The sequence below is a fragment of the Mastomys coucha genome, unplaced genomic scaffold, assembly GCF_008632895.1.
Source record: "Mastomys coucha isolate ucsf_1 unplaced genomic scaffold, UCSF_Mcou_1 pScaffold21, whole genome shotgun sequence".
Taxonomy (NCBI): domain Eukaryota; kingdom Metazoa; phylum Chordata; class Mammalia; order Rodentia; family Muridae; genus Mastomys; species Mastomys coucha.
In genome coordinates, this window is record NW_022196904.1 from 80,946,126 (window position 1) to 80,971,502 (window position 25,377).

General features: G+C 40.2%; 1 protein-coding gene across 18 annotated transcripts in view; it reads left to right on the forward strand.

Annotated features, from left to right (window-relative positions):
* Positions 1 to 25,377, forward strand: part of Dlg2 (discs large MAGUK scaffold protein 2) — a 1,953,494-nt gene that overhangs the window by 1,596,298 nt on the left and 331,819 nt on the right. For all 18 annotated transcript variants that reach the window (XM_031387347.1, XM_031387348.1, XM_031387349.1 and 15 more), the window contains one exon: positions 11,998 to 12,154. In XM_031387347.1, the coding sequence (XP_031243207.1) occupies positions 11,998 to 12,154 (157 nt within the window). The remainder of the gene's footprint in view (positions 1 to 11,997; positions 12,155 to 25,377) is intronic.

Sequence of the window (25,377 nt, forward strand, 5' to 3'; positions counted from 1 at the left end):
CTAAAAATAAAAAATAAAAGACCCTGTCTGCTATCTCAAACACTGCAGAAGGCAAGGACCAGTATCTGAAGTTGTTCTCTGAGGTCTACACATGGGCAGCGGCATGCATATACCCACATTCACACACACACACACACACACACACACACACACACACACACACACACACAGAGAGAGAGAGAGAGAGAGAGAGAGAGAGAGAGAGAGAGAGAGAGAGAGAGAGAGAAACAGAGACAGGGACAGAGACAGAGACAGAGACAGAGACAGGGAAGAGATTTACTTTTCTAGATTATTCATCTATTAATAAGAGTATGATTCCAACACAGCTCTCTCTACTCTGCTGCACACTCTGCCATAGTGTCACATCACACCAGATTACCCTTACCAAATAATTTTGTGGGGTCTTTTTTTAAATCTCACATAGCACCTACCAACCACACTATATTTAACCCATACTCAAGAGCTGAGTTGTGACTATCTTGCTGAAGCTAGCCTACCATCTGTTGCTTGCTTACCTAAAGTCCAGCATAGATCCCCAACCCATAATGCCATACTCCAAATGTATTTTTTTAGCATGCCCTTGCAACAACACTGCAACAAAATTCCCCTTTCCACTTGACAGGCTATTTGACTGACCACACTAATTAGTTATTTGAATGTGTGGTATGAATTGCACTGCAGTCTTCTGAGGACTCAGCTCATAAAGCTATGTTACATGAGTAATAATTAACTTCTCAACAGTTTTGAAGCTTGCCGCCATTGACCTCCATGTGCCCACCCTCTCTGCTCTCCCTCGCACCTATGCTAAGGAACATTTTCCCATTGTGAAAAAAAAAAAAAAAGACACTTCTGAGCAGGGGGAGGAGGGAGGAAATGGGATTGTTTTAGTTTTGGGTTTTTTTTTCTTATTTTATTTATTTTTTTGGAGGGGAACCTGGGAAAGGAGATATTGTAAATAAGAAAACATCTAATAAAAAAAGATACTTCTTTAATCTACCACGGTCTCTTCCTAACACTGCTCACATGTACAGAGCTGTGCTTATAAAGAAATACAGGAACGAGGATTCAGAGAGACTGTCTCTGCAGACATGGCCTAAGAGGACAACAGTTGTACTGGACCATCATGGCAAGGATCTGGCCCTTAGGTCTACACATTCTGAAACTTATTTTTGTCAGTGTATCCAAGGGTGCACAAGTTTACATGCTATTCTCTTATCTGTATTTTATGATAATAATATAACTTCTGAAGATACCAGAGTGTGCTCATTAGCCCAATGGTCCATTAGGAAAAAATCGCTATGTGAAAGCATGTTTTAAGGAGTAGATGGCTTGGAAAGCCTAGACTCCGAGAGAGGGACATCAGCTAACAGTCTTCACGGGCACTGCATTTGAGCTGGGATAGCCAGTTGAGCCTGCTTCATGAGCTATCCTGACCAACCATGACAGTGTATTCATACTTTTAGCATGGAGCCAGAGCAAAGCACACGCTGCCTCCCTGTGCTGGAAATCTATTACCAACCTTTTTTACCTTTTTAAGAGCCAGGCAAGCCCTCAACCCAATTTGTTCGTTATCTTACCTGAATTTTGTGGCTTCCTTCCAAGTTACATATTATTCCTGGCATTACCCAGCTTAGAACCTGATCTGCAGGAGACAATGCCCTGCTTCTTTCTGTTCTCTCCCTGTGGAATCACAGCCCTGCATGACTTCTCCTCGACACTTCACTTGGATTTTCCTTCTGTGTGAAATATAGCTGTTGTGTGATACTTATGAGCTCTGTCTGTGCTATGTCCCAGAAGGACAAACAAAAACAGAACAGCAACAACAACAACAAATCTGAATGTGTTCATACTTTTGGGTCACACAAATTCATCATGTAGACAGGTAGATAGAGTCAGGTACAAACAGTAAAGGAAATTAGTGTAGTGTGTATAAGGTGACAGCGTGGCTTCTTTTTGTTTTGTTTTTTGTTTTTGTTTTGATACACACACACATACATATACATGTGTGTGTGTGTGTGTGTGTGTGTGTGTGTGTGTGTGTGTGTGTGTGTGTAGTTGATTATTTTTAGCATGGACATCTGCAGACCAGAAGAGGGCACTGGATCCCATAGATGCCATGGATGGTTGTGAGCTGCCATGTAGTACTGAGAATTTAACTCAGAACCTCTGGAAGAGCAACCAGTGTTCTTAACCACTGAGCCATCTCTTCAGGCCAACAGTGTACTTTCTTAAGGAGAGAAATTAAACTGGAGCAGACCGGCATGTGCCTGCAATCCTACCAGTCTTAAGGCATGGGTGGAGGATCCCTTGAGCCTAAGCATTTCAATCTTAGCAACATAGTAAGACTCCTCTCTCATAAAAAAAAAAGAAAAGAAAAGAAAGAAAAGAAGGAAGGAAGGAAGGAAGGAAGGAAGGAAGGAAGGAAGGAAGGAAGGAAGGAAAGAAGGAAAGAAAGAAGGAAGGGAGAGAGAGAGAGAAAGAGGTTGCTATTTCACCTGGAGGTAAGGACAGAGGGAGCAGCAGAGAAGAGACAATACCAATCTTGGTGTTGAAGGTAAAGCAGAAGCTCATTAGAAAGATAAAAAGGGACTAAGCCATCAACCAAGGAGTACACATGGCTCCAGCTACATATGTAGCAGAGGATGGCCTTGTCAGGCATCAATGGAAGGAGAGGTTCTTGGTTCTATGAATGCTTGATAGATGCCCCAGTGTAGGGGAATGGAGGGTGGGGAGGTGGTGGAGGTGGGAGCCGATGAGTGGATGCAAGAACTCCCTCATAAAAACAGGGGGAAGGAGGATGAGTTAGAGTGGTTTTGGAGGGGCACCAGGAAAGGGGATAACATTTGAAATGTAAATAAAGAAAATATCTAATTAATTAATTAATTAATTAATTAAAAGATAAAATAGCAAGAGAAAGAAAGGATCATTCCAAACAAAGAGACCCTAGAATGAACTAGTAAGGTGTGTAACAGCCCAGTGTGTAGGGCTGTAGTGTGCAACTTTGTTTACTAAGAGAAGAAGGAAATGGTGAAGTTAGGCTTTCCTGAAATGAGTAAAGGTCATGTGATGAGGACTTTTGGATGTTTTTCTTAGAAGTGTAGAAAATCCAGAGGGTACACTGAAGGCTTCAGAGCAGACAATAACACAGAGAGATAAATGTTTTTAAAAGAAGGTGGATAAAATTCTGATCCTCCCTCAAAAAGTCCTTCAGGTTTAAGTGATCATTTTTTTCTTTGAATCCTGAACCCACTTGAGCCATGTAGAATTAAAAGAAAATTCATGAAGGTTTTCCAATCATATCCTTGCAGTACTATGAAAGCCGATTTCCCTGTGTCAGGACCTGAATAAACTATGAAAAACTGAAAAATATGGGCATATTTTGTAAATGTAGACAGACACCCAGACAAATCACTGTTTTAAATATTTTTATTACTATGACTGTTGCCAATATGTGGTTTTAAGTTGCACAGTTGGCTTATATTTTTAACTTTTTTTGAAAAGATTATGGATTTTTATTGATCAGTAAAAGCACTCTATGTCTGATACATTAACAATTTATGTTATTGTTATTATAAAACATTTGCCTTATTGCTTATCTGTGACATTTTATGATTGTAATCTCTTTTACGGGTTTATTGGAGTATAATTAAGATGAACAATGGAACAAATTTCAGGGGCGCAGTATTTGTAAGCTTTGTATTTATAGTTTTTAAAGTATCACCACAATAAAAATAATAAACATAAAAAAAGAAAAATCACATGGTACTCTTCTCCTCAAATCTGCCAGCTGCCTTAGAGTGCCCCCATGACTACACCTACCAGGTGACCTGATACAGCTTAGAACAGAACAAACTGTCCTGTTCTGAGTTGTCCAGCACCCAGGGTTTAATAATTAAGAGGCATTTGTATCATGTTAAGAAAAAAGGAGAACTGTGTAAATGAGTGTAGCATGTTTTCAGGAGTCATGATTATACAAGGATAGACTCTTTTCCAATTACTCACTCTTCACTCTTATCTGTATTAGCTTATGACTCTCAAGTCTCTGTCATAGCACTATTCTTGTTCCTTGTTTTCTCCAATTAACCTTCCAACCTCAGGCTATTTAATATTTAAATTCACAGTGCCCAACACTGAATAGGAATTCCAGAAGTGCCTTTTTACTAACAGACTGGCTTGATGAATCAAACATATATTTGAATGAGTATGTGTCTTTTCAAAATATGCTGATATCATAGGTAGTAGATTCTAGCTTATGCAGAGTCCATGTTCAAGATATAACATGAAAACTGCAATTAATAAATAGAAAGCACTTAATTCTATAAAGTATTGAATACAAAAGACTATGCACACTGCTCTCAAGTTAATTACTATAGATGGAGAGGGAAATGTGTAAACCAAGCCAAGATAATATGCATTGTGATAGCTACATGGATAGCTTTCTCTAGCATTCCATCCATGTAGTATCCATCAGCTCACTTGAGAATTGGGCATCTGATGAAAGTGACTTCCAGATGACCACAGTCAAAGTGACCTGCACAAAGTCATGATTAAAGAATGAGGGGTTAGAATTTTGTTCCAGTATATAATAGCTGGTAATGGTCTTGAGACCATCAGAATTATGGAGTAAGGACAGCACAGCAAATAAGAGACTTTGTCTCTATATGTTAAAAAAAAATTGCATCCTTTGTAAATTTATGTGTTGGTTTACTTACTTACCAAGTATTTATTGAGCTTTCTAGATGATATTACCATTACACCCCAGGACATTAGTTCCAGTCTGGAAGCTATGTGGCTCATACAAAATATGCTTCACAGAAATTCAAGACATTATATTATCAGATCCAGAGTCATTCCTTGACACTAAACATAGAGACAAGAGAATGCTAGCTTGAAACAGTTGAGACTGGGTCATCACAAAAATGATGAATCTTCAACCATTGTACTATATAAAGAACAAAAGAGAACAAAATACAGCAAAATGACAGATTATTCTAGAGTGAGAGAACTTGAAAGAGTATAAATGGCACTGAATATAGACTCCTAAATCAACTTAAAAGGACAGAGAATTACCAGATATCAAATCCCATCTATGCCAAACAAATAAAACTTCCCATCATGCCATTTACACTGGCATCTCCTAGCTGGATACGTAACAGAGAAGGGTAGAGTTGGAACTGCATGGTCCTTTTGTTCTTTTAATCTTTCTTGATTTAAAATGCTAGAAATTTTACATAAAGTCTGGATTCTTGGCTTGTCTTTATAAGAACCCGGAGACTGGCGCAATGTTCAACTGAGACAGTTCCTCCTAGAAGTCATTATCTAGAGTTAGCTACTAGCATCCCTCTTTAGACTATCTTTACTATCCCTGTTCTATATGTATTTTTCAATCCCTGATTAAAACCCTAGAAAGGAGGAAATACATTTGCATAAATAATTAAAATCTGAAGTGAAGTCCTAAGTCACTGTGGGAGTGTGTTCATTCTCTCAATAGCCATTTTCTGCATTCCTTTTGATTGTCAAGTTTCTTGCTGTGTTTGGTAAGTGCTTATGTCTGGGTTCCAGTACACATTCCAGTGAAAGATGTGTGAGCTAGCAACCACCCAGAAATGCTGTACTCCTGTTCCATATGCAATGCACAACATGTCCAAGGAATAGATGACACATGTAAGAGACCAGTATCAGGACACCCCAAGACTAAAATCTCAACATAAAGGAGATTTATTTGCCAGAGGAGCAAAAGGCAGAGAAGAGGAAGGAAACAAGGGTGAGGGGGAAGGGAGTATTTGTCCTGGAGGACAAAGGACTGCCTATGGATAGAGAAGAGACAGCCATAGGAAAATGGTGGTTTATAAAGGTAAAGGAGGAAACCCTATGTTAGGATAAGGTGTTTAATTTTAATTGAGCATGTTAACTAGGTGAATCAAAAGGGGCTTTGGGTTGCAGAACTTCAATACTTTAATAGCTGGACCTTGGTTGTCAGCCTCAGAAGGAGGAAGTGGTCAAATAAGGGAATAGACCTTGTTACCTCACTTTTGAAATATAATCTAATGGTTTTCAGCAAGACAGAAGGAATGGGAAGAAGGGCAAGGCCTGCTAGAGCCACATGCTTGAGCAGGCTAGTGTCCCTTCACATGTATCTGTCTAATCCTCTGTAATCTTCACTCATATTTTAAAACATTAACAAAATAAAACCAACAAATGAGAAATCTCTAAAAGGTAGACAGAAATGTAAAGGAGAAGCAAACTGCCTCAAAGAAGTCATTAAACGGCAGTAATGAGTTCCTGAGACCTACATTGTTTTCTTGCATCTTTTATATATCAGATGAGATAGTGGAGATCCTATATTATGCAATTACCAACAGGCACAAACAAGCCAAAACCCTAAACTCAACACTTTCTCTCCAGACTAAGATCTGGGAGAAGGATGAGTTAGCAAGAAGGAAGGTGGTTATTTTTTAAATTTTTCATATAATATATTTTTATCATATTCTTTACCCTCCCCCAAGTTCTGCTAGATCCTCCCTGTACCCCTACCCATATGTTGTATGATACATCTTTTTCTGGCGAGACACAACATACCCATCTACTAATCCCAAATAGGAAGCCAACAAAAAACCAAAGTACAGATATTACCAAATTCTAACTAGGTGAACCGATGAGTTTTATTGGGGATTACTTACAGGAGTGTGGGTGAGGAACAGAAATGATTCAAATGACAGCTCACAAAAGCTGGAAACCTGGAACACATTGCACAGCCTGAACAGTTGGAAGAATGTCCTTTCCAGATGACTCAGTTGACGTAAGCCCCTTCCAGGCCTCTCAGCTAGTTTCTACTTCTTCCAAGCAACTGGTCTGGTCTCAGGATCCTTGCAGCATGACTTGTCTGAGTCTCACTCTCAGCAGTCTTTGTTGTTAACTAATGGGACAGATAGTCCTAGTGAATCTGCTCAGTTTCAGGGACTTCCTGACCCTGATGCCATTTTGAGTTGCTTACCTTTTCCTTAAGGTGTTTCCTAAAGTTATTTTGAGTTGCTTACCTTCAGTCTTAATTGGCTTCTCTACACAATACCACCCAATTGGTTTTTCTCTCCTTTTCTCTCTCCCTCTCTCCCTCTCTATCTCCCTTTCCTTTTTCCCCCTCCCTCTCCCTGTTTTCCTCTCTCCTCCCAATCTCTCTCCCTCTCTCTCTCTCCTGCTTCCTCTCCTTCTTCTTCCTCTCTCCTTCTCTCTGAAAAAATAAATAAATAAAAGTAAAACAAAAAAGCTAAATTAAAACTAAAAAGACAAAAACCACCAAATCATGACAATAACAACATATATACACACAAAAACATGGAGTTAATTTTATATTCACCAACTATTCCAACCTCAAGGCCTGCCCTGGAGTATGGTATATAAACTCAGTATCACTCCGTTGGAGAAAACTAATTTCCCCTCCCCCATTTATCCATTGCAAGTAACTTCTCATTATGGGTGGAACTTTGTACACCCTTTCCCTTCTCACTGCTGAAGCTTTGCTTGGCTTAAATGTGTGCAGGTATTATGCATGCTGTCACAGATTTGATAATGTTGCCCTTACCCTGCCTTAGCCAAATATGAAAGGAATGAAACCTTTTACTCTCATTGTATCATGGGTCTTCCCAGAGAAATAAACTTATCTACACTTCTACCAAGTAACCAGGAAAATCAATTATAAGCAAGCTCTCATCTTATTTCTTCCACTGAACTAAATTCAGTAGTAGATAGAATAAAAACTGAATTTCCACCCTGCCCAGCATCAATGAGGCAGAAAAATGAAGAGGAAAGTTGTACTACTTTTGTGTGATTCAAAGGAGAAATTTCCCCCATAGGCTCATGTAGTTAAGCACTTCCTCCCTAGTTGGTGGTCCTGCTTGAAGAGGTTATGGAACTTTTAAGAAGTAGAGCCTTTGCCAACAGCAGCACTTGGGAGAGCAGGCCCTGCCCTCTCCTGGGCAGCACAGAAGAGCTGTCCCTGATGGCAGGGTGAGGGGGAGCTAGCCCTGAGATCATGAGCATGAGAAAGCTTGACCCACCACTGTCTGCAGTGAAGTAGCATGGCACAGAGATGATTCCCTGCACTCCCTCCCCCCTAGTCACCTGTGACAATCAAGAGAGCTGGCCCAGGGGTCATGAGAACAGAGAGCTGGCCCTGCCCCCTCACTGGCTGCAGCACTCAGGTCAGGTCCTGTACCTCATCTGAGCAACACAGTGGAACTGGCCCTGGTCACAGTGGGGACACAGGTGATCCAGCCCTGAGGGTTTAAGAGTGAGGCCCCAAGAATGTGAGAGCTAGTAGTGGCAGTAGGTAAGCCAGCAGGAGCAGTGCTAGAGAGCTAACCCTGATGGTGCAGGTAACAGAGAGCTGGTGGGCTGACCAAATCAGCTACCACCCAAGGGCAGATCTAGGACGTTGAGTTGGCCCACCCCAAAATCTATCTCATCTATGAACTGCTAGAGTGTGTGAAAGGACCTGTCATGTAGATCTAAAGCTGCAGGATCTCCATAACACAGGGCAACAACAGGATAAAGAAAGGGAGTCCTGGTGACAATCAGTATTGATAGTAGAGCAGAAGCCAGAGACCTCAAACAAGAGACCAACGACGTATTGCAGTGAACATTAGCAAGGAAAGATGTGCAGACAGAGGGATATACTGTGGGACTAACTGTAGGACACACTACAGCTTCCATAACAAGATGTTTTCTATTATTTTTTTGTTTTGTTTTTTATTTTCTTTTGTGAGGGAGGTTCAAAGGGCAACAAAGGGATGGGGAGATGAGTGGGTCTGAGGTACATGATGCGAAACTCATGAAGAATCAATAAAAGTTTGGTTTTTTGTAAAAAAGTAGAGCCTTGCTGAAGAAAGTATAACAATATGGGTGGGATTTGGGCTTTATAACCTCACTCTGATTCCTGTTTTGTCTCTGTGCTTCCTGTGTATGGATATAAGAGAGACTGTCCTATTTCCTGCTACCAGAACTTCCCTGTCATTATGGACTCTATACCTCTGGAGCTGTAATCTGAAATTGCCCCCACCCTTCTTTGTGTGTATATTGTCATATTTTATCACAGAAACAGAAAAATAACTGAGACATTTAGAACCCCTTGCCTGTCTGGAAGTGCAACCAGCACCCACACAGCATCTGAGCTTCCGCCCCAGCCATTGGCGTGAGGAAGAAGAAGCGAATGTCTTTCCTTCTCCCCTCCCTGGTAGGGAGCTGAGCTCCCAGACTTTCACAGTTGGGATAAGTTGAAATGCTCTACTAGGGAAGCATTAGTGAATAACCAGTCAACATGAATGTGTATATGCTAAACAGATCAACTTCCTGCTGAAAAATATCTACAGGATCTAGCACTTTACAACTTAATACCCAAAATGTCTTGTCCCAGCAAACACCAGGACCCTCAAATGAGAGAAGATAGTCAACATTTGTTAATACAGAATTGACTCATAGTTTAGCCACATTGACATCCTGGTTCTTCTGTGACATCAGAACCTTCACACACTAAGGTGTGGTTATTAGCTTCTCCTCCAGGTACAGTATCCTTTCTTGGGTACGTATGTGACTAGTGTCCTCAAACTTCTCCTCCTCAGAATGTGCAATGTAGGCCTACCGCACATCACACCATATTACTAGCTTTTCTCTTTCTCTCCAAATATGGACTTCTAACATAGTAGGGAGTAAATACAGTTCCTGGATGGGTGGTTTATTAGCACAACATAAATCCACCAGGGCAAGAATTTTCATGCAGTTTGCAAACATTCTGAGAGCACACCCACCTAGAAAAGTCCAAGGTACAGATAGTACTTATCCAGTGTTTATTGAATATAGTTGTATAGAGTTTAATAAGTATGTATGTCAATTTGCTTCTAACTGTATGCCGTATCTACTTATAGTTCAAGCTGGACTGTGCATTTTACACTCTTATAATGAGGTTCAACATACATATATCATTTTAATCATGGACTTGTGATTGCAAATTAACTTTCCATATCACTAGCATAAGGAAATATTGAATGGTTCCTTACCACCCACAAATCATTGAGAGGAAAATAAAGGGGCTTTAGTTATTGGAACTGAGATGTGTAGAAGAGAAAAGTAAATGACAGAAAGACTCCTTGGTCTAATTTAGGGTGACAGAACACATGTTTTAAAATTATTGTTAAGGGAAAACTAGTGAGATGGTTCAGCTGATAAAAAACCTGATGCACTAACCTTAGAACCCATAGTAAAATGAAAGAACTGACTTCCCAGAGGTAGTCTCTGTCCTACACACACACACACACACACACACACACACACACACACAAACACAAACACACACACACACACACACACACAAAATAAAATAATAATAATTTTTAAAAGAAAATTGAATTAGGGGCAGAAGAAATGTCTCAGTTGAAAACGTGTTTGTCAAATTAGGAAGCATCTGACTTGAGTTCAAACTTCAGGCCCCACAAAAAAACTCAGTCATAATGGCATACACCTGTAATCTCAGCAATGTGGGCAGAGACAGCTGGATCCCTGGGGCTCTCTAGCCAGTCAGCCTAACCTTCGCAGTGAGTTCAAATCAGTAAGATATGCTGCCTGGAGAGGTAAAGCAGACAGTGCCTTAGCAATGTCACCTGAGGTTGATGACCTCTAGCCTCTGCACACATGCTTGTCACTGGAACACACATGAGCACTACTAATACACACATACACACACACACAGAGAGAGAGAGAGAGAGAGAGAGAGAGAGAGAGAGAGAGAGAGAGACAGAGACAGAGACAGAGACAGAGAGACAGAGAGACAGAGAGACAGAGAGGAAGAAGAAGAAGAAGAAGAAGGAGGAGGAGGAGGAGGAGGAAGAGGAGAAGGAGGAAGAGGAGGAGGAGGAGGAGGAGGAGGAGGAAGAGGAGGAGGAGGAGGAAGAAGAGGAGGAGAAGGAAAGGAAGAGGAAGAGGAAGAGGAAGAAGAAGAAAAAAAATGAATCAACCTTCCAGAATCTGAAACACAGTTGTGGTTTGTTTGTTTTTGATAGGTTTGATTGGTTGATTGTGAGTTTTGGTTTCATTGGGAACTTCAATTCACATTTGTTTCCATTTGCTTCAGAATATCTGCACAGGGGAGTGTGAGCATTAGGTGGAACTGGAAATGTCTAATCATGCTCATTCTCTCAGGGCCACCTTCTCTTTTGCCAGTTACTTAGTAGCTCTCTCACCCTCTCCAGTGCCCCACCCCTTCTTCATAGTCTCCTCTCTTCTGTCTTTCCTCTTCATCCTCACTGTTGTCAACCTTTCTCCAGCTGTCACTCTTTCACACCTGGGTTTCTTGAAGGACATTCTAACTGGTTTTCCTGCCTCCAGTCACAGCTGCAGCTCAATGTGTGTGACCACTTGTTAATCTTCATTTAATTACTCTTGGTAATTAAATGTGCCTTGATTCAGGGCACTCCACTGCCTGCAGGGTTTAATCTGATTCCTCTCCTATCAAAATCTCTCCTTTGTTTTTCAGTCTTTCCATTCTGCTGAATACTTTATGATCAATACTATTACAGACTTAAGAAAAATAATTATTTCATGTATATGAGTACATTGTTGCTATCTTCAGACACATCAGAAGAGGGCATCAAATCCCATTACAGATAGTTGTGAGCCACCATGTAGTTGCTGGGCATTGAATTCAGGACCTTTGGAAGAACAGTCAGTGCTCTTAACAGCTGAGCCATCTCTCCAGTCCCAATTTTTTTTTTTTTTTTTAAGAAAAACTGGTATTCTAGGAATGGTGTTACATGGGATGTTGATAATTGTGATGAGAATTATGAGACCTTTCATAATCTGCAAATGCATTTTACTAGGGCAAGCCACTGTCATTGTAGTAGGTAGTGAACATATGGTATCACATATTTCAACAAAGTTTTTTAAAAAAGCAGAATCTGAAAATCTGAGAGGGGTCACCCTGTAAGCTGAGTTCTCCATTTGTTTTTACAGGGAGCCCCGCAAGGTAGTCCTTCACAAAGGCTCCACTGGCCTGGGCTTCAACATTGTGGGCGGGGAAGATGGAGAAGGTATTTTTGTATCCTTCATTCTGGCCGGTGGACCAGCAGACCTGAGTGGGGAGCTCCAGAGAGGAGACCAGATCTTATCGGTGAGTATATCTCTTTAATGTCTTTTCCATCCACATCATCCATGAAGAAATCACTTTCATTATAAACGGATGTTAGGTATTCCAAGCTTCCGGGCTAATATCCACTTATCAGTGAGTGCATAGCATGTGTGTTCTTTTGTGATTGGGTTACCTCACTCAGGATGATATCCTTCACATCCATCCCTAAGAGTACATATGGTGGGACTCATGGCTCCAGCTGCATATGTAGCAGAGGATGGCCTAAGCAGTCATTGGTGAGAGAAGAGATCCTTGGTCCTGTGAAGGCTCTATGCCCGAGTGTAGAGGAATGCCAAAGCCAGGAAGGGGGAGAGGGTGGGTTGGTGAGCAAGGGGAGTGGGGAAAGAATAGGATTTTTTTTTTCAGAAGGGAAGCCAGGAAAAGGGAGAACATTTGAAATGTAAATAAAGAAAATATCTAGTAAAAAAAAGGCAGAATGAAAAATAAATAAATAAATAAAATGCTTATATTATATTAATAGAATAAATAAATTAATAGACAAACAAACAAATAGGGATGTTTCACAGACTCCAGAGCATTGCAGTTTAGATAGCTCATAGGTACATGATGCTTGTCACTTTACTTCTCCTGGATAAAGGTGGAGGTTCTAGCATCGTCTTTTAGATTGTGATGTGTATCTGCATGCAACAGAATACTGAGAAGCAAGCTTTACTTAAATAGTATAGTGCCTGCTTATTAAAATACAATCTCTCCAGAACTTGTGACCACACTCCTAAAACTTTGGTCTTATAATACTTTGGTGCATATAAATATATGAGAAAATAATAGAATTCCACAAAGTGGCAAGGGTGGCAAGGGTGACACATGGCAAGGGCAGAAGTTGCCTAAGTTCAAGAATTACCAGCAACAAAATAAATTAAAACTAAAAAAAATTACCAATAACAACTTTTTAAGCATATATTATTTGCTAACAAGTTTATTAAAGTGAACTTTAAGGTCACTTTATGAAGGTATCTGATAAACAAAAACTGTCCCTACTTAGTGTATACAACTGAATGTGTTTAGAAGTGGGTGTATTTCTATGAATCTCTTACCATAACGTACAATCATAAATATATCCACCATATCTAATAGTATTCCCTAGTACTCTATCTGTGTGTTGTCATTTATCATATACTTAAATCACATAAAGCCTATTAAAAACTTTTAAGTGGGGCTGGAGAAAGGGCTCAATCTGTAAGCTGCTTGCTTGCAAGCACTAGGACCTGGGTCTACATCCCCAGCATGCATTTGAAAAGCCAGGCATAGTGGTGCACACCTGTAATCCCAATGCTCAGAAGGTAGAAAGAGGAAGGTCTCTGGAGAGAATGACAGAGAAAAACAGCCAGGGTCAACCTCTGGTCTATACACACACACACACACACACACACACACACACACACACACACACACACTACAAAAAGAATTAAAGATACAATATATACAATGTTAACTATAGAAACTCTGCTGTTACATAGACTTCGAGAACTTCTTCATCTTTTGTAACTATGAAATTAATTTTCACCTCAAAAGGCATCTCCCCATATTTATATGAGAGAATCAGACTCCCCAAGATTGATACAAGCTGATATATACAATTAATTTTCCATTTATAAAGCATGAGTGGCGTCCCCTCGCTGCCCTGTCCTTTCTGGCTTCCTTCGGCTTTTCCTTGTACTTTGCTTTCTTTTACTTTCTTCTGTGTGTTCATGTATTTATTGACTGTTTCCACTATATAAAGTTCCTTCCCTGGTGTGGTGGATAGTTAAATCCATTGCAAATGGTTATAATCATATCAGAGTTTTAATAATCTTATAAATAATAGAGAATTATATGTGGATTCTAGTTCTTATAGAGGATTATGGTTCATAACTCAATAAAGCACATAGTTTTTGTTCTCATTATGTACTCAGAAAAAAATGTTTTCACTTTATAGCTGTGATTTATATACAGAACTTTCCAAGAATTTCCCACTTTAATTTTTTAGCCATTATTTTAATCCTTTAAACAAATGAGAAAATATTCCCCATTTCTATTTCTGCCTCTTTCTCTCCCCATACTTTATACTCCTCTCTGTCTCTGTCTCTGTCTCTGTCTGTCTGTCTGTCTCTCTCTCTCACACACACACACATACACACATGCGTGCACACATGCACACACGCATGTACATATACACACATAGTTTCCTTGAATAGTTCACAGCAGTTGACCTAAATAAAGACCTAAATGCCCAGAAGTCTGCATGGATGGCCTGGCCATGCCTGTGTGTGACCACAGCTTTCCTACATATTCATATCTCTGCCATCCAAGAGCTTGCAGCCTACTGGATGCTAAGTCTGAGAGATTTGATGTCAGGTCTTACACCAGGACTGTTTTCTGCCATCCAAGGGCTGAACTATGTCTTTGTCTTAAATGACATACAAGATATTCCAAGCAGCTATTCAGGTTTATTGCCTATATTGGTTTATATGATTATTTCTTCATTTCCCAGTAAGATTTCTGAAGGACAAAGTTTCATGTCTTAAAGGAGTTTTTATTCTCAACATTTGGCACAGTGACTGCTTCATAGAATTTGCTCAAAAGAGGTCATCATAGCCTGAGAGTCCAATTCTGAAATCCTCCATCATCCCGAAGGAAATTTGTAGTCTGGGTGGGCATCCTGCCATCTCCTCACGGTCAGGATTCACATGGTCACAGCACACTTTGAGACAGAAACACTTTCACATGAAGCTGTGTCCATCCTTAAGGAGATGCCAATAGTCATGGTAAGTTCTTGTTCCTCCCACTTTCCAGATTGGAAAGGAGAATCTGAAAGGGTAAATAAGTTCCTCAGCTCCATCACTACTGACTGTATAGTTGAATTCTTAACTTCTCTTGACACCAAAGGAGTCCTCTCTGTATACAGCAGTCTTCAAGATTCTGCCAACAGAATTCACTTGTTACATTGATGCTCACTACATGCTGTGGTTAGAAACTAAAGTAAGAATACATGGAGTGCTTTTTACTCAGGCCATATTTATGACTGATTTAATCTTATGACCATACCATGCATTATTACCCTTAGTTTAAGGATGATAAAACAAAGGTGATATCAACTTCTCTCCTTCTTCCAAAGTAGGAGACCTAAGGAGCCATAAGTTTTGGTTTTCTTCTATACAATATAAGGAATTACAAAAGCTAAGAATAGTGGGTGATTCAAAGAAAGATAATTCAAAAGTATTTCTTCTTTTAAAAAATAGATCTATCTCTTTAATATTAATACTAGGGCCACAAATCAACCAGCCAGAATTATAGTCTTGAAAATTACAATTCATGGGACATGACAGTCTCTGGAAAGCTGATGGTATACTCTTTTTTTATGCACAGTGTTTGAAAAAGCATTCAATGACAGAAAATATCATCTGGAAATTATTTCCCATTAGAAAGGAAGAGAGAACATTTTTTTTTCTTTTTATCTTGCTTGAGTTATTTGACTTTCAGTAGGAAGTATTTAACTTCAAGTTAAGTATTGTTATTGGTTTTATTGTTAAGTATTGTTAAGATTTTATTGGTTAACTATTGGAGAAAAATAAACATTTAGAGGCTTTAATGAAATAATGGATGGGAAGGAAATGAAAGATCAGAATTATAAATAGTATAAGGGAAAAGATACAGACTTTTGTACCCACAGCTTAAACTGTAAGAACAAGAGGTGCATTTCCAGAAAACATAAAGCAGAAACCTTTAACAATCAAAGCTAAATAAAAACTCTGTGCATGACACCAGGTCATGTAAGATTCATTTCCAAATTATTCAGGTTAACAGTAACATAGAAAGTCCAGATGGAGGGAAGAGGGTTTGGAGTACATTTCACTTTCAGGGACTCTCCACAGAGAAGAGAGCTGTATAGTAAACAGTATCCTTAGGATCAAGGGCAGAGTACCCACTCCAGAATAACTCCACCACCTAGGCGATAGACTTTTCCTAGTTATGTATTTGATAATGGCTTATAATGTGGTGACTCTAGTGTGCTAGCTAGCTTTTATGTTCCCTCCTCTCCCTCCTCTCCTCTCTCCTCTCTCTTCTCTCTCTCTCTCTCTCTCTCTCTCTCTCTCTCTCTCTCTCTCTCTCTCTCTCTCTCTCTCTCTCTGAGACTAACATATAAAATGCTACATGTCACATGGCAAATCTTCATTCAGTTTTGTTATTACTGGTAACAATTCTAAATTAAGATAGATTTTAACACAATTGATTTTATTTTTTGAGAACTGTGTGTATACAATATATTTTCACCAAATCCACTCCTCCTCTTCTCCTACTTCTCCTAGGCCAGTTCCAGTCGCTCCAAACTTCTTGTCTTCCCTTTTTTCTTTCTTTAAAAGAAATAATAACCCAATTATATTCATGGTGTGAGGCCATCCACTGGAGCAATAACATCCTACCAAAAACCCATCCCTACAGAAAAATGACTCTCCCCTAGCAGCTATGACTGGCTTGATCTTGTGCGAGTTTTATGGGCCACCCCAGCTGCAGTGAATTCCTGAGTGTAGCATAGGAATTACTACAAGATGACACTATTACCCATCAGTCCTCACAACTTCTGGCTCTTTCAATCTTTTTGCCCTCTGTCTATAACATTTCCTGAGCTTCAGCATAGGAGTGCATGATATAGATATTTCTGATGTTTTTAAAGTATCAAATAACGATGACTAAGGTAGAATTAATATGGCTTGGATTATTCCTTCTTTCAGATGGGGTTTAGACTATATATGTATCCCCCACAAAGAATGTTTCATGGAATAGTTATAGTGAGCTGTTATCATAGTTACTTAGCACTAATTGTCTTCAACTGAATTATTTGTCAAAACATCTGTGTACCAGTGTGCTCTGAGGAGGAGATCCTGAATACAAATGAGGTAATGGTTTTTCCAAACTTCTTTAGCCAGGAAACCCTTACATAACAAATACCTTGAAGGGCAGTAAGATGAGAAGTGTGGGGTAGATATTTTTTATAGTTCCCAAAGTTAACCATTCGTTATATTAGTTTTTGCTATTTTTTTAATTTACATATACAATGTAATGACTCATTTACATATGCCAAGGCACTTACTTCCCTCCTCCACTACCCTCCCCTATTCCACCTGCCCCATCTTTCTAACCCCCTCCACCTCTCCAGTAAACCTCCCTCCTTCTGCTTTCCACTCACAGGAATGTCATTTCCTTCTGTCTGCTACCCATCCAGATACAGGATGGTGGGTGCCATCTAGTGTTTAGTGTGTGCACATCAACTGAGCACTGCCTAGCAACTAAAAGCAGCACCTAGCCAGGTTCCACTGTGGAGATTTATTCCTGTTCCCCATCACAACTACAGTTCTGAAGTTGTTATGATAATGAAAGATTTTTAAAAGCCATCACCTTGGATTAAATTCTATATGTCTATTGTAGGTGATCTTTTCTCTGTAATTTCTCCCCTAGGTATTTTATTTCTTAGAGATTTGCTGTAGAAACAATTTCAATCATTGAACCATCTTCTTATTGTATTCTTGGGACAGATTTTAGAGCATTCATCAGGCAAATACATTAACAAGCACAGTGACTTTCTTGGGCATTCTTTCATCAGAAGGAAAGACAGAAATGCTTCTGTTATTGTGTGTTTCAGTGCTTTGCAAGGGAAAAAAAGGGAATGCAGGCATGTTTTGAAAGCTAGAAAATCTAGGAGCATAAAGCCATCATCTCCTGAGGGCCTTCATGCTGCATTATAATAGAAAAGAGAATATCATATGACAACACAAAACAGGCATACAAAATATGCAAGCATACAAAATGTACAAGGATACACAAATGTCCGAGCCTATAAAATGTATGTATTCTGTAAAGCCACCAATGCTAACATTATTGCCCCATCCCATCCTAATTACTTCCCAATGGCCTTGTAATTTCCAAATACTGTTAACATACTAATTTTAGGAATTAATTTACAACATGACATTTAAATAGGCATTTAACCCCTAGGAGTTCAGCTTTGCCCTAAGAGTCCTTTAATCCTATTGGTTGCCAAGGGCATACAAATGCCCCCAGTCACATACAACCTTCTAGCTTCTGGAAAGAATAGTCTTTTTAAAATTGTATCATAGTGTTTCTTGACCTCTCTAAAGCCTTCCTATAACTTTCCATTGTTCTTAGATGCTAAAATGTTGATGTGGTATACATGGTAGTGAAGCGTCTGGCTTCAGCCTGCCAGTATAACCCTATAGTTCTTCTTCTTCTACGCTCACTCATGCTTCAGCCACCCTGACTTTTCCTTCACCTCTAGCTGGTGTGCTATTAAAAATACCTCTCATCTGGGTTCGATCCTAAAGTCCATCCCTACAATCGTCATATCACAACTGCAGGATTATGAGTGGGTATCGGATTCCAGTTCTGAATGACGCAGGGAGGCACAGAACAACAGTTACTAGCTGTCGAGAAGCATTTAACTATCCTAACAGGATTTCTACATGCAGGCTACCATCAGGGCACTCAGGAGCAGAGAGCAGCACAGCTAAGCATCTGGTGGTGACAGCAGGAAGCTAGGGCTTGGCGTCAGTCTGGCTCCAAGCTAGAAAGTCGCTTCAGTTTCTTCTTCTATAAAGTGGAAGTGATCATTTCTTGACATATCCTAAAGATCCAATGAGAAGCAAGGCCTGAGAACAGCCCTAATGTGCTGGGCTCTCTCATGCTATAGGATTCCTCTGATAAGGAGCTGTGAGCTGGGCTCGCTCATGCTATAGGACTCCTCTGACAAGGAGCTGTGAGGAAATGGGGATCTTCTATTATCTAGAAAAAGACTGGCAAGCTGGATTCACCATGCTTCCTTAGAGAAACATCTGCCATTCTCTGGCATAAACTCTAAGCTGTGTATCACATAGTAAATGAAAACAAAACAAAACAACTCAATAAACAGAGTAGGCAGTGAGAACCAGTTAACACTGCTCCTTTCCAGTTACACTCCTCAAGGCCCACTTATTCAGTGTGTCATTATCATACATATACAGGTCCAGTGAAAAGATGCCACAAAGAAAAAGAAAATAATAGCACAGCGATAAACATGACCTATGGGAGGTATCCCACAGGATGCCCACTGAAAGACTCAGCTGTAAATAGCCTTCTAAACCCCAAAATTCAATTCAGGGAAGCTAGAACCATTTTGTCTCAAAGTGGTATTTCTACAATGTGCATATATAACATCAGATCTGTGAAAAGACTCCATGAAAAGTGTTCATGATCCAGCAATGGATCAGAGAAAGCCAGCAGAAAAAAAGAGAGACCATGAAAGTGTTTTCTAGTCCTGTTGAATTTAAGGACTCCCCCAATTCCTAGAACATAGATAATTATTATGTGAAATGTGTTTTGGAAATTCTTCCTTAAATGAATCTTCAGAAAACTCTCTCATGTATTTACTTTGGGAGAAATAAGATTTATACTGTAAAGTCCTTATAGGCCATCCACTAATTGAATAAAGTGACTGAGTGCTGAGAACAGAACATAAAAAGTATACTTTATGTCCTTGGTGAGCGTAGTGCCTCTTGAAGAACCAGACACATGCTGATTTCCAACATGGAAAGCTAATAGAAAGTGCCAGACCCATGGGAGCCAGGGTAGGAACGTGTGGAGATTTGTACAGGGAACTGCTTTCCTACAAAGGGGACTTAGAGGCAGAAGAAATAACAAAAAATCTGAGATGAAATACCTAACACCAGTTGAACAATCCCTTCACATCAAGCACTGCGCTAAATAGTGCACAGTCTCTTGAGTTCCCCCCAAATACTTGGTTGACTTGAAGGTTCAGAGAAATTCAATAATATGCCTGAGATTATACAGATCATCAACCTGACCATGGTATTTGAACTGCTATTGCTTCTGATTTCAAACTGATACCCTTATTGCAACTCAAAACTTCAGAAAGGAAATTGAATGTGGCACTTCACTTACATCTAAGACTATCCATACTCAAATTTCAGTTGTTGGGGGAAAAAACCACATTTGATACCTACTTTAATAGAGCAGTTATGAGGAGATGTGTGAGCCCCTTAGGAAGCCTTTGTGCCTGGAGACTCCAAGACACTTCTAAGCATCGCTATCCTGGGAAGCATCACCCAAGATCAAGACATTTCTCTCTCATTTCCCTCTGTAACCCCTTAGTGGATTTAGACCCAGGCCATCACAGGCTCTTAGAAAAGCTAGATCAACTCTCTGTGGTATTATCTGGATCTCTATGCCCTGAACCTATCTGCCCTGAAAATTCAGACTACACTATCACTTTAAACTTCCTAGCCAATTGTCTTAGTTAGGGTTCTACTTCTGTGAACAGACACCATGACCAAGGCAACTCTTATAAGGACAACATTTAATTGGGGCTGCCTTACATATTTAAACGTTCAGTCAATTAGCATCAAGGCAGGGGCATGGTAACATCCAGGCAGGCATGGTGCAGGAGGAGCTGAGAGTTTCACATCTTCATCTGGGGGCTGCTAGCAGAATACTGGCTTCCAGGCAACTAGAATGAGAGGCTTATAACCCACACCCACAGTGACACACATATTCCAACAGGGCCACCCCTTCTAATCCTGCCACTTCCTGGGCTGAGCATATACAAACCATCAAACAAATTGGAAAGTATTTGCCAATTCAGACAGATTCTGAAATCCCATAAATCAGGGAAAATAATTAAATATTATGCTATGTGAATAACTAAAATTTTGATGTTTCTTTTAAATTAGCTTATAGCTTATTTTCTTCTTTAAAAGGGGTGAGAGTGCAGGGGCTAGAGAGATGGCTCAGTGGTTAAGAGTACTGGATGCTCTTCCAGAGGTCCCAGTTTCAATTCCCAGCACCCACATGGCAGCTCACAACTGTTTATAACTTCTGTTCTAGGGAATCCAACCCCCTCTCACATGTTGACAAACCTTATGTACATAAAATAAAAATAAATAAATTATTATTTTAAAAAAGAGGTCCGTTTAGATGAGTAGCAGTTTCTATACAACATAATTCCTCATGGTAGACATTCAGAATGTGCTGTGATAGCTGATCCCAGGCAAAGGACAAAGCTTACTAACAGATTTCTCCTCTGAGGGAACAAGTGGCCATCAACTAAAATGAAGTCACTTGGCTGCACTATGGTTTGACCTCTTAATAATATTGCTAGTTAATAACACTTACATTTATGTCATGTTTACATGTTCAAAGCCTCTTACTGTGGGCACCATCTCACCTTTATTGGATCTTGAGGATATGTTGAGAAATGATAACTTCCATTTTATAGAAGAAGAAACTGTGACTTTCTAGCTTGGAGCCACACTGACCCCAAGCACTAGCTTCCTGCTGTCACCACCAGATGCTTAGTGATGCTGTTTTCTGCCCTTGAGTGTCCTGAAGGTAGCCCGCGTATCTAGAACTTACGTGCTGGAGTTCCTGGCCCCAAGCAAATGTTACCAGCTCTGGGTAATTTAAAGAACCAATAACGAGAAAAATAAATTTGCTAGAGAAATAATTGATAACTCATAGGACCTTAGAAAGTTGTAGGAAATGCTGCTCAGGAGCCAGAGAGGAAAGCCTGCAGGGGTCAGGTGACTGAGGGTTCTCCAACAGCATCACCAAGGGCCATTTGCACCCAGGCTAAACTTTTTCCCTCCGTCTTCCTTTCCTTCTCTGGTATAGGTTAATAGCTAGATCCCAGCCCCTGCCCATGATGGGAATAAAGAAATCTGCCCTATCCAGTGTCTCTAATGAGGCAGAGATGTTTTGCTTCCCATCTTGGATTGTTTTAAAACAAGAAAAAGCTGAGATCTTTGGGCTTGCCAAGCTCTACAAAAGGAATTGTTAGATCTACAGTGTTAAGAATCATGATTACCCTTTAAACAATAGAAATTGCTTCTGGAGTGTGACCTGCAATGGCTCAAGCCTGTAAAAAATAAAAGAAGTAGACAAGATGAGAAAATGGTCCTAAATATTGGAAACAGACATGGTTTACCTATTGTTGTCTTGAAGATCTAAGTTCTAAGATTCATAAAGGTTGCCTAAGCCCACACAGTAAGTGTACTGATCTACCCAACTTCAAAGTCACTGCTGCTTCTTTTATAAATCCTTCACATCAATTTCAGTCATATAATTCTGCAACTTACAATCTTTACGTAAGTTCCCAATGCCTTTTCATCACTGCCTCAGTGAATAACAGTCAATACAGATATCGGCTGTGTGCGTGTGCAGGTGTGGATGAATAGGTGTGGGTTCATATTTAAGTGCAGATGTGAGTGTGCCCTTGCATGTGTGGAGGCCAGAGGTTTAACTCTTAATTGTCATTCCTCGGGTGCTGCCCACCCTCCCCCCTTGTTTTTTGAGACAAGATCTCTCACTAGCCTGAGACTCTCTGATTAGGCTAGCTTAGTCATCCAGGAAGACTGAGATATCTGTCTACATCTCCCCAGTTCCAGCATGTCACCACACCTGGCTTCTAGATGATGTGAGGTCACCACACCTGGCTTCTAGACAGGAAACTAGAGATCCAGACCATGCCCTCATGCTTGCATTGTAGCACATTACTAACCATCTTTATGATAATGGAGTTAATCCAGCAGTGGAAAGACTATATAGCTATAGATATAGCATGCAGAAGAAATGAAAACTATTTGTGTATAATTATAATCTTATTTGATAATTTGTGGTTTACTGAATACCTCACTGCCAAGACCCAGCCTCGGCCTGGAAAGGAAGTCCTGAGGAAGGGATGTTTGAGGGTGGCAAAAGAAAAACTCAAAGTCAAATCATAGGTACAAGCTGGCAACCTGTATTCTGTTTTAGATAACTTTCCAGATAGAACTCTGTTTGAGACAGCTCTCTGCCAGAGATAGCTCTCTAGGGCTAGAAAAAAATTCTAAAGCTCTCTGGATAGTTCATGGTCTTTCCAACTGAAGTTAGAAAAGCTGCCAGGAAAAAAGTTCCAAGTTAAAAATCCTGTTACAAAAATTCTAAAAGAGCTGTAAAGAAATTCTTTTTTTTTTTTTTTGGTTTTTCGAGACAGGGTTTCTCTGAGTAGCCCTGGCTTTCCTGGAACTCACTTTGTAGACCAGGCTGGCCTTGAAATCAGAAATCCACCTGCCTCTGCCTCCCAAGTGCTAGGATTAAAGGTGTGCACCACCACCGCCTAGCTTTTTTTTTTTTTAATTTTTTTTTTAATTTTTAATTTTTATTTATTATATGTAAGTACACTGTAGCTGTCTTCAGACACACCAGAAGAGGGCATCAGATCTCATTATGGTTGGTTGTAAGCTACCATGTGGTTGCTGGGATTTGAACTCAGGACCTTTGGAAGAGCAGTCAGTGCTCTTAACCGCTGAGAAAAGACCTGTGTTCACTCTCCAAGCAGTTCTCTCTGGGTTCTCTGCAGACCAAAACCCAGTCTTTTATTTACATATCAATTCAGTCATTTACTCTAGGTTTCCTTTTGACTATCCCTTGAATCAACATCTCATGACCTTAATCCCTCAGTTCTTAGAAAGAGACTGCAAATGTTTTTTAACATTGTAAATGAATTCAGAGTTCTGCCTGCCTCTGTAAGCACAGACTATAAGTTTAGACAGATGGGATCCAGCTCTGAGATCATCATTCCTACCATGCCTGGGCCTAAACAAACTCTGTACCAGGCTGGCCTTGAACTCGGAATCTGCCTGCCTTTGTTAGCACAAACAATAAATGTAGCTGGGTGGATCTTGCCCTGTGATCACCACTTCCCAAATTCTTTATCTTCTTCTTTAATATTCTTCCAACAAGCCAGCTTACAGTGGAGCTGACTCTATTCTTTTAGGTCCACATAGCCCTTCACATAATTCATATTGTATCCTTATATTTTACATAGTTGAGAAATTATACATTCTTGAATTCATGTTCTCAGAGTTATTTCCCACAGCCTTAAGGGCTTTCCTGAATGTCTTAGCATTTACCATTTTGCTGAGACATTAGACACATCCTTACCTCCCAGACTCATACTGCTTTTAATTATCATGGAGTCATTAACCTTGGCAGTAAGAATATCTCCCTAAGGAGGAACAGGAAGTGAAATATTTGTTTTTTTATATAAACAAGCCTCCTGCCCAGCAACCATCAACACTTGTGTGAAGCCCACACCCTGCTGGCTCTATCCCAGGGGCTGGAACCATATCACACTATCCCTCCATGACCATACAGGACTTGGGACCCCATGGTTTGTTGCTATATTTCAAAGCCTTAAATAGTGTCTGGCATTTCATGCCAGGATTTAAGATGTAATGGTGAGGAACAGAATCTTTCTCTCTAGGGCCCTACACTGGGTAAAGTTAAGAGATATAAAGATAAATTCTTAAAGGACTTAAGAAGGAAACCAATAAAATGGCCCAGTAGGTAAAACCCAAAACCAAACCTGACTGGCAGTTCAGGACACACATGGTAGAAGGAAGAACTGACTCCCTGCTCACACACACACACACACACACACACACACAGAGAGAGAGAGAGAGAGAGAGAGAGAGAGAGAGAGAGAGAGAGAGAGAGAGAGAGAGGCACACAGACACATACACTAAATTATTTTTGTATAATTTTTTCAATTTTTATTTATTCTTCTCATATGTTACATCCCAACAGCAGTTTCCCTTCCTTCCTCCTCTCCTGGTTCCCCAACCCCAGGACTCTCTCTCTGTCTTCCCATTTACTCCTCCTTCATTTTCCTTTAGATATCCCCAGCAATATCTACTAAGTAAACCATATCAAGTTGCAATAAGATTAGGCACCTCCCCTCTTATCAAGGTTGGACAAGGCAACCTAGTAGGAGAAAAGGGATCCTCAAAGCAGGCAAAAGAGTCAGAGACAGCCCCCATACCCACTATTAGGAATCCCACAAGAAGACCAAGCTACAAATCTGTTACATCTATGAAGAGGGCTTAGGTCAGATCCATGCAGGCTCTCTGGTTGTTGGCTCAGTCTCACAGTCTCAGTGAGCCCCTATGAGCCCAGGTTGGTTGATCCTGTGAGGTTTTTTTTATGGTGTCCTTGACACCTTTGGCTTCTACAATCCTTTCTCCTCGTCTTCAGCAGGAACTTTCCAAGCTCTGCCTAATGTTTGGATTTGAGAACCTGTATCTGTTTGTAACAGTTACTGGGTGAAGCCTCTCTGACAGTTGACTTAGGCACCAGTCTGGGCTCCTGGATACCAGCAT